Source organism: Gavialis gangeticus, unplaced genomic scaffold (genome assembly GCF_001723915.1).
Source record: "Gavialis gangeticus isolate Ggan-Ray unplaced genomic scaffold, GavGan_comp1, whole genome shotgun sequence".
Taxonomy (NCBI): Eukaryota; Metazoa; Chordata; order Crocodylia; family Gavialidae; genus Gavialis; species Gavialis gangeticus.
In genome coordinates, this window is record NW_017729025.1 from 5179518 (window position 1) to 5189685 (window position 10168).

The following is a 10168-nucleotide window of genomic DNA, read 5'->3' on the forward strand; positions in this document are numbered from 1 at the left end:
AATCTCTCTGAATTGGATTGGAACCCTCTGAATCAATTTGGAGAGATTCGGCGATTTGGACATAGAGACGGCTTTAAATGTTTTTTCTATATACCTCTAGATAGCAGCAGCTCATGAACGTTGCAATGCTGGGGTGCATGGGGGGCTCCCCAGCGTGCTCATCAGCAGACCCAAAAGTGGACCAGAAGCACTTCCAGTCCACTTGCAGGTCTTCAGGGGAGTGTGCTGCCCCCCCCCGCCACACCCCCCCTTGGCTTCTGGGTCTGGGGGGTGGGGGGAGGGCACCTGGGGGTCCCCTTGCAGCCGATCACCAAGCTGGGGGCGGGGGGGCGGCCCTGTGTGCTCCCCGGCAGACCCAGAAGTGGACTGGAAATACTTCTGGTCCACTTCTGGGTTCGCCGCCAAGCACGTGGAAGCCCCCACCCTGCTCCTGTGGGATGCTCCATTCGCTCCAGCGTAGCAGCGATCACGAGCCACAATCACAAGCCATGATGCTCCGAATTGGCATTGAATCTTCAGATTCAGATTTGGCCAAATGGAATCAGGGACAGTAATCCAAATTAACTAATCGAATCACTGTCCCTGATTTGGGCCGAATCTGAATCGCACCCCACTACTCTGTTCTCGGTGAAAATCAGTATTTTGCACAATTATTCTCGTTAATATTGCTGTTGCAAACAGCTCCACGTAGCCACAGAAAATAAAGCCAAGCATTCCCCAGTCCCCTGTATCAGCTTAGGAAGCAGCCAGTGGCCAGAAACTATTATGTCAAAACCTGCAAATTGTGTAGTTGCTAATGTATTCAATTACTGTGTTTAATGCTATTCATATATCACAAAATGTGCATTTGCAAGATATGAACATGTTGATGGATTAAAGAAGTATTTGGTGTTGATGGGGCGGGGGGTGGGATGATATAACTTCACCTGATAAATGCAGATGGGCTCTCTTTGAGGCACTGTAAATGTGTTTTATAACTTTGAAATGTAATTAGCTAAGGGGAGGTGAAAGGGTGAAAATAGTTCTGGGGCAGTGTTACGAAGAAAACAGTTTCCTCTGTTTTTATTTGATCACAGCCTTGTTTTGTGGCCTCCTTTGAGATGTTTGCTCAGGCTTTCATGCACCATTCTGATGTGCAGACTGCAATTGCAGACACTCTGTACATGCATGACATATTTTTCTCACCCTGTGCGTGTGTCTCCTACTCTTTCTGTGACTCATTGTAGACTTTCCTTTTCCATTAAGTCTGATACTACATCCATCCAGGTTGTTTAATTTGGTTTCAGCCATTTTGAAAGCACTTTAAGTGCACTGAATTTCTGTCGTGGTACCAATTTGAACCAGTTTCCGATTGCTTATACTGATTTATGTGTCACTTCTGTCCCTAGCCTTTGTGTACCAAAGATCTGAGGTTTGGTAGGAGGGAATTTCATGGCTGTAGGTTTCAGGAAGCCCTGGAATGGATGTTAGTGTAGCCAAACATTTTCTACATGTAACGGCAGAGAACTGAACTCAGTATTGGAAACTCTGTCCAGTCCCATTTTCCAAACTCCCTACCAAGGTAGAGGTACGGTAAGGGTGTGACCACAGTCCTAGCTCTCAGAGTTATGGGATGACCTCTGAATCTGAGTTTCCTCTTAAAAAGTTGTTCCTAATCCCCATGTTTATGAATAAAACCTTGACTGTACATCCAAGTTTCTCCAGCACAGGGTTAAAATGATCAGTGCTCTCCTGGAAAAAAAAAAACTTGGAGGGCAGTAGTATGTATCCATATATCTGCTGTTCTATGAGAGGGTAATTGGAAAAGATTCAAATCTGCCCCTACTCTAAAAGCAAGTCTGCTAGGAATGGACAAATGGTTCTTATACCAAGGGTATTTTCATAAGGAAACCCTGAGACCTTTGCAAAAGCAGAGGTGAAAAATAACAATCCTACAGCAGACATACTTGCCCAGCAAATGGGAGGTTCAAACTCGCATCTCCCCCAGAGAGCACCGAGAGGACCAGGCCACAGGGAGCTGTGGGTCATGGGGTACTCTCCATCCTTCCTACTGGAGCTGGGCCACTTTGCTGGAGGGAAGGCAAGATTTACGGGGCCCTGCAGTAAGGGCAAAGATGTCCTAGCCTAGTGCTTAGGACACTCACCTGGGAGAATCCTGGGTTCCCATCACTGCTGCTGGGATACTTCCTGTAGTTTGTCTTAGGCCCCTGGCAGACATTACACTTCAAGCGTGATTCACCAGTTAATCATATCTTAAAGTGCAACTTGGCCACACATTTGGGCAATTAATGGTGCAGTAACACAAGAAATAAGCCACAAAATTATTGCACAGAAAATGTATAATCATTTTGTAGCTGTTTTCTATCTTGCCCTAAATTGAACTGGGTGGCTGGGTGGACTGGTCAACGATTAGCTCACTGTCTGCTGGCCCTGGGACCTCATGGGGTCTTGAATTATTCCCCGTGTGATCCCAGCCAGATGATGATCAGCTGATTGTTGGCTGGCTCCAGGGACCCACTGGCACCCATGTTCCCAGGCTGCCCCTGCACCAGCAAGCAGGGTGTGATTTAAAGTGATTTAAAATAGACATAAAAGTGCACGTCCTGCCATGCACGTGCGGCATGGTGCGATAATTGGGATCATGCCTTTCAGTGAACACCTGGAGTGCCTCAGCTTCATGCAAGCCCCACTTCAGATGCCAGAGTCCTTTACTGGCTCTATTTTTGAGTGTGTTGGTGCCGTTCTCTGCTTCCACCACCTATATCTGCCTCTCGTGACTGTTGTAAGAGCTGTGCAATCTTAGGAAACCTGCCTGCTGCAGCTGATAAGCCTTGGGGGTGCATTTATTTGTAGGCATAGAGGAGGTTTCTGCACATGTTAATGCGTGATAATCAGTGTCAGCTTGCCAGGAGAGGGAGCAGACAGCGCATCCCTTAGCTTTCCCCCATGATGATATATGTATTGTTCTTTAACCCAGTGGTGAGTAGGAGGCTGGAAGGGAAGCAGGGGAGGTGGTGGGCAGAAGCTGTGCACCAGAGCTCAGGCAGAAATAGAATAAGGAGAACGCTGATTGCCTTGCTCCATGCAAGAAGAAAGAGACTTTTTCTATGATTGTTGTTTCTACAAGCAACAGCTGTAGCAGGATGAATTTTTGGGAACCTGACCCGGTCTCTGTAGTCTACAGATATATTTGTATTCTGGTGGCTGAAAGGGTTTTAGTTAATACCAGGCTGGCCAGAGGTTGTGATAGTTGTTGGAACATGCTCAAAGGAACAGAAATGAAGGTGTAAAACACGGGGGGATTTATGGAGCAAGGAATAAAATAATAAAAAGGAAAGAAGGGTAAAGGTTAACAATACCAAAGTGAACAAGTAACACCAATGCACAGAATACGTTACCAAATGCTGTCTCTTTACCTGGCAGGAGAGATGCCATGACGATGGTTTCGACCCAGGTGGTTCTGCTGACCTGGCCGGGGAGACTCCCTTCTTCTTGGCCTTGGTTGGCTTGGTGTAGTCGAGGGTGGAGACCTATCCACTGCATTGCAGGCAGCCCCCTTGTCAGAGTCTACTATAGCCTCCCAATGCCAGGATCTCAGCTACACAATTTATGGTGGGGGTTGCTCTTGAGCTTTCCCTCTACCTTGCTCCTTTGGTCTTTTGGCTAAGGGCATGTGAGAGTAGGGGGCATCCTAACCCCAAGTCCTCTGGGCTTGTATGTAGGATGCCTGTCTTGGGTTCGGGTGTATCTGAAGCCCCGGGCTGAAGAGTCTTGGAGGTAAGATACTTGTTGGTGGTAGCATTATGCAGACTTGAAGGACTGAAGTTCAAGTGATAGAATTCAGAACTTTTGGGGCTAATTTGGCATGAGATTAAAAATAAAAAAAATACCAAGAGCTTTGATTATCATGGTTGTGTTTAAAGGTGCAAACAGAACTGCCCCACATAACCAGCCTAATGCATGTGGAGGTTGAATAGATATCAGGCTGGGGTGTTGTGATCCCAGCACTCGTTCCTGCCATGGCAGGGGGTCAGGCTTGATCTGTTCAGGTCCCTTCTGACCCTAGAAACTATGGAAGAAACTTAATCAATGAGGTAAATGGCTAAATTTCCAGATGGGCTGGGGGGGGGGCTGCGCATGCCAGATGGTGGAACTGAACGGTGTTCGTTCTGCTGTTGAGTGCAATTCTGGAGCTGTGGGTGTGTATCGATTTACAATGATATTTAACAATTAAGAGATGCTACTGTCAAACCAAGCATATCCCTATAGAGTTAGCAACAGAAGTGTCCACAGGGATAGTCAGTTGGTGTCGACAAGGCTCTTGCGGAAAGACGAGAGAGAGTGATTTGTTGTTCCTCTCCAGGTTGTGATTAAATAGAGGAATTCAGGGCAACGCAGCTTGTTAGCAATAGGTGCAGCTCCTGCTTCGACGAGCAGCTTTGGATGTGCGGGTGTGGGGTAGGGTCCGAGCAGAAAGGAGTGGAGCAGTAGCAGGACACAGGGCTGTGTTTCCTCTAGTTCTGTAAACACAGGTGCTTCCTAGCTAGAAATCCTTTTACCATGCCGCAGCTCTGATGCTCCTTCATCTTGGGTGTCTGGAAAAAAAGAGAAAAGGCCAGGTAACTTGTGTGCTGGATTGCTAGTCTATGAAACCTTCCAGACAGAAAATATCGACCATCCTTTCAGTGGCTTCAGAAACACTGTGTTGGCCATACCAGATGCTGGGGAGTCAGGACTGGTGCTTTATCCAAAGTAAAATAGACAAAAGCGGCAGCTCACTTACTAGTAGTCAATTTTGCAGTTTAGTACTTGGGCAGTTAGGGAGGTCTGTCCTGACCAAGTAGACAATTAGCTTATGGCCAGAAGCCTGAGATCCTATTTTCCTTATCTCAGCTTGCAGATGCTATTGTGGCAGCAGCCAAAATGAGGAAGGGATGAGGTTTAAAATGACTTTCTATTAAACTTTACTATCCATTAGCTTGGAAGGAGAAAGTGCTGTAACACTCTCTATGTGCGCCAGGGGAAGAAACATCCAAATGGAAACCGACTCATTGAGGTTCCTGACAAATAGAGCGGGTTGAATTATTCCTTCAGATACCTTGTATCAGAGAATTGAACTTCCTTTTCTTCAATTTGAAAATTATTGCTGTTTAATACATTTGTCATCCCTGCGTATTTGTGGGATGCAGCATGCGAACAAATTGCAGCTCAGGTGGTGGTTACAAATTATTCATTAGGGCAACTTTTGATTTATTTATTGTGTGGGATTGGCCAGTGAAGTCAAACAGTGTGGTTTCTGCTTCCTGAATAGCTGACTGCAGCTTTTTAAGTGGAATGAAAAATGATGACAAATGACCAGTGTACCCAGGGACAAATTTCCGCCTGCTACATTTCATGAAACTTTAAAAACCCGTGACCATTCAGATAATAAAACAGTCAATTACATGAGTTTCCAAGTAACAGCAAACCAGACAGAACATGTCTTGTGTTGTCTGTTCAGCTGTGTGAACAAAATAATTCTTTTATTCCCTAATTAAAATCGTTATACTTCTTTAGGAATAGTCGTTTGCTCTCTACAGTACGGGGGATGCCCACGGGGAGTTGGCCAGAATGCAAAAGATGTGTAGAGTCTAGGGAAGGAGGAAGGAAAATTAAAAAAAAATATAAATAAAAAAGGCACACAACAGCAATCATCAATGAAGTGTCAGCTCTTTTATATGTCTACAAAGTTGTGGAAATGCTAATTCAGAATCGCTTTTGTTAGTTCAAAAGCAGTTGCTTTTGTTCAAGGAGTTCCTGAGCTAACAAAATTGAGCCTGAATTAGCATTTTCACAAGTTGTAGAGATATAAAGAGCTGACACTAGATGCTCTCGTAGCTTGCTTTGTACTCCGTAAGACCATTTCCATTTCATATTGTTATGCTTTCTGTTTATGTGCAAACTGCTTATTACCCAAAGTAGGTATCCAGACAAGGAAATTTTCACTCGGTAACCTTTACCATTTGTAACAATGTCACACTTCACTGGCTGTGAGCATATAAATACATGAGACGAGATAGGAGGATGCTGTAGCATGTCCTGATTTCACTCCAGGATGCGCCCAGCCTGAGACGCTCTACAATCAGTTGCAAGAGTACAGGAAAAGAAAGGTACTCGAAGTACTTTCTGCTGTGGGAAGGAATGGAGGGCAACACAGCAGAAATGTCATATTTCAATACTGTCTTCCACTGTGCATGTGTTCAGCATGAATATTTGCTTATAACATTTCCAACCGGTCTTGTTCTTGTGAGACTTCCCGGTTGGAGACAATATATATATAATTTGAGATTACGTAAGGAGCATTTGTATTGAGTGCTTTAGAAGTTATACATATGTAAAGAGCTTCATGGCTGACTTTTAAATGGGTATGATGCTTTTCTTCCAAGAAAGAAGCATCATACCATGATGCTTGTGTGAATAGCCTTTGCCTCTTGGGCACTGATTGCAGTGGAGGGCAGAGACCAAGTTATTGAGAGGAGAGAACATAATGCATGAATCTAAGGGCGGACTTCAGGCATGCCTTGCCTTTTCCCCATATAGCGCGCTTCCCCAGAGTTGCTCTACAAGGCTATTTCCGTCTTCCGCCAGATGTGAGATGAGGCTTCTGATTACTTTTACTGATATTAGATCAATAGCTGCATTTCTGTATCTGCAGGCACTGTGGTATGACAGTTGAGACAGGGAATATACTTAGACAGAGAGAGAGGTAGCAAACACTGAGCAGCATTGAAGTGGTATATGTACCTGTCTCTCCCCGTCTGATTTATAGATGGTGTCTATTCCTTGCTCACCTGGCAAGAGTGATGAAGACTTGAGCAGCAGATGTTGCAGTAATGATGCTGATTAACTCTTCAAGCATTTCAACCATGTCCTTAACTACATGGATTTGAGTAGTCACAGCAACTTCACTGGAGCTGGTTGTAGATGTAGAGTTGAGTGTGCACAAAACGTGTTTTTCCAGGTCGTGGTTAAAACTGGTCAGAGCTATGTTTTCTTAGACTGACTTTTGGCTTCTCTCTGTGTTTCTAGCCTTAAAAAAAGGTCGGTTTTGGATCACGCCAGACCCATATCACAAAGACGACAACATCCAGATTGGGCGCGAGGTGAAAATCTCTTGCCAGGTGGAAGCTGTTCCTTCGGAAGAGCTCACGTTTAGTTGGTTTAAAAATGGACGCCCTTTGCGAAGCTCAGAGAGGATGGTCATTACCCAGACAGATCCAGACGTGTCCCCTGGCACCACCAACCTGGATATCATCGACTTGAAATTCACGGACTTTGGGACCTACACTTGTGTGGCATCCTTGAAAGGAGGCGGCATATCTGATATCAGCATTGATGTGAATATATCCAGCAGTACAGGTAAGGTGGTTTCCTTCACCATCAGCTTAACTAGTTAAAGGCTGAATTGTGGGGGGAAGGGCATGAATGCCAAGATCTACCCCATAAATTAGGCAACTGCTTCAGTCCCAGACAGAGTGCTGAGCTCTTTATGGATGAAAGGTAGATGCAAGTCTGGATAGATGGCAGGTGATACGGCCCTCCACTGCTTGTATCCAGTCGTCAAGTGTGGGAAGGCAGCCCTTTCTAATGGGTATGTTGTGAATGGTCACGGTCATGCTGTTCCTGGGAAGCAATGCCTTAAGTGTGAATTTTGGCCAGTATATATTTACATATTCATGTCTGCAAGGAAGTGCATATCTTTGTTGATGGAGGTAAAGTTTTCCTGTTCTCTTGGCTAAGAATGCATCCTTAGGGTGGTGCGTGCAAAAAATGGCAGTATAAATGACCGGTGTTTGCTTACCTCTTTGGTGGGCAGTTTCTCATTGATTTGAGCCTGCACGCACAAATGTAGCGTTGTCTTGCAGTTGCTGCTTATTTTCCCTTGGGGCTGTCAATAGTGGCTGGTGTGATCCCAACGGCTGTTGTAATCACAGAGCAACTGTAGGCACTAGGTTACTGCACAGCGGTTCTCGTAGGGGCAGTGACTTTGTGTTTGGGCAGTTTATAAATCATAATGTTCTGTTTGTATTTTTTTTTTGTTTATTTTCCCAGTTGTGGCAAATCAAGTATTAATTGTACAGAACTGGCAATCTCATTTCTGCCCTGGGTCTGAGACTACAGGGGATTCTCAGCGTCCCTTCAACCAGGCTCAGCTGGGCACCACTATGCATTTTTATAAGCCAGAAAATGTGTTTTGCAAAAAAAAAAAAAAAAAAAAAACAGACTTCTTTGTGCCAGGATAAATTAGAAGTGGGGGGGGTGTGTTGTGGGGGGAGGGGGAGAAAGAGTCAGGGTAGATAGCATTGCTTGTCACTTTTCATAACAAAGGCACGTTTCATTTCCAGAACAAAAAAATCCTGTTGAAGCACAGAAGCAAAGAATTCCAATATTAGGCTCGTTATAGTTTCTGCCTTTGGTATGATGCTTGGCATGACACATTTCCTTAGACTGTGCTAGCCAGCTATTCACTGATCTACAGTGTGCAGTGCTTGTCAGTGGAAGTACAACAGCAAAGAACACACAGGCTGGACCAATTTTTCTAGCCGAGCAAGTAAGTGTTGCTGAATAAATGCTTTCTGACCCTTTTCCCTGCAAGCACATGCTCATACATGCAGCCCAGCTTTTATAAGCAGCGTTTAAATCATCAGTTCATCTTCAAGAAGAAGGTCCCCATTTCCTGAGTCTCCTATTTTCCTATTCAATAGCACTGTGCACTTAAATATCACCTTCTGTTCAACACGATGTGAAAACTCTCTCATGCCAACTATTTTCCCAGTTGCCTGACTCCTCCTTCATACTTTGAGCTACAAACCTTCCCCTTGTCCTCAGTAGCACTTCATGGGTACAAATAGGAGTTGCCTGCCGTGTGTATAATTGGTAATAAAAGAGAGGGACTATGCAGGTTTTCCAGAAGGAAATAGGTATTTCAGGGCTGGTGCAAGCATGCGGCTGCAGAATCTAGTGTTGTGTGTTGGTCCCTCTGGCATCTGGCAGCATGTACAGACATTCACTCTCCCAGGAGAAACTCTCTTGGGAGTGACTTGACCCTGATTGCTCCCAGTTTATTTTTCTCTTGGAGCAGCCATTTTTATTCTGGGAGAAAAATTCTGAACATCTGTCCACTCATGCTTTCTCTTGAGACAGTAGTGTCTCCCCTGGGAGAACTGAATGTCTGTACAAGGTCGGAAGGACTGGAAGGGCCTGTGGCTGTAGAGAAGTAGCCTTGTGGGTCTGGAAGTAGCCTCATGAGTCTGAGGCCTTCCAGAGTCTAGTTCTGGCTAATGTCACTGCTCCTCACTGAGGAAGTGGATCTGGAAAGTGGAGAGGAGGTCACTGGTCTAGTCTCCATAACCGTATGCATTGCCAACACATGCTTTTCTGACATCATACACTGTTGTTTTAGGCAAAAGATTGTAGCCACCTATAAGTGCAGGTGGAAGTCATGGCACCCCAACATTTAATTCAGTGTGTGCCCACAGGCAAGCCCATTTGATCTCTAAATAATGTGATTTGTGTCTGCACCACAGCAAGAGTTCCCTTTTAGAGTGCGAACCTGATAAATCAGCTTTTCATGGCCAGAGAAGCCTGGTTAGTTCCCAAATCATGTCTGGGGGCTAAATTACTTCAGAAATGTTAGTGGTGGCCTGGCCCATTGAAAGATCAAGTGTATTGTGAGTAAAAGGAGGGATGGACCAGAGGTGTGTGGGTGAGAGCTGGGAACCCTGACTTCATAGATGGATGTGGTTGGAATGGACTGCAAGGCTCAGCTATTCCCTCCCATGCCCAAAGACAGGATGCACTAATCCTGAACCATCCCAGAGAGATTCCTATCTGGCGTCTTCTTGAAAACCTTCAGGGTAGGAGATGCCACGTCTTCCCTGGGCAGCTTGGTCCATTGCCCTGTGCTCTTCCAGATAGGAAGTTTCTTCTTCAGATTTCATCTAAATCTGCTTTGCTCCAAGCTGGCTATTTTGGGGGAGTGTCATGGCCCAGCTCTGACCCTCTCTGTAGGGCTTGGAATTTTGGCAACAGGGAGGTGTGACAGTATTAACTACCACTGCTTCCCCACTGCATAATTTCCCAACATGTGGGGAACCCTTCACGCCAGATTCCAAGGCCCCTCAGGCCG

At 45.3% G+C, this 10168-nt stretch overlaps 1 protein-coding gene across 1 annotated transcript in view; it reads left to right on the forward strand.

Annotated features, from left to right (window-relative positions):
• Nucleotides 1-10168, forward strand: part of MDGA2 (MAM domain containing glycosylphosphatidylinositol anchor 2) — a 557209-nt gene that overhangs the window by 217770 nt on the left and 329271 nt on the right. The window contains exon 6 of the mRNA XM_019519874.1: nt 7069-7398. Within this exon, the coding sequence (XP_019375419.1) occupies nt 7069-7398 (330 nt within the window). The remainder of the gene's footprint in view (nt 1-7068; nt 7399-10168) is intronic.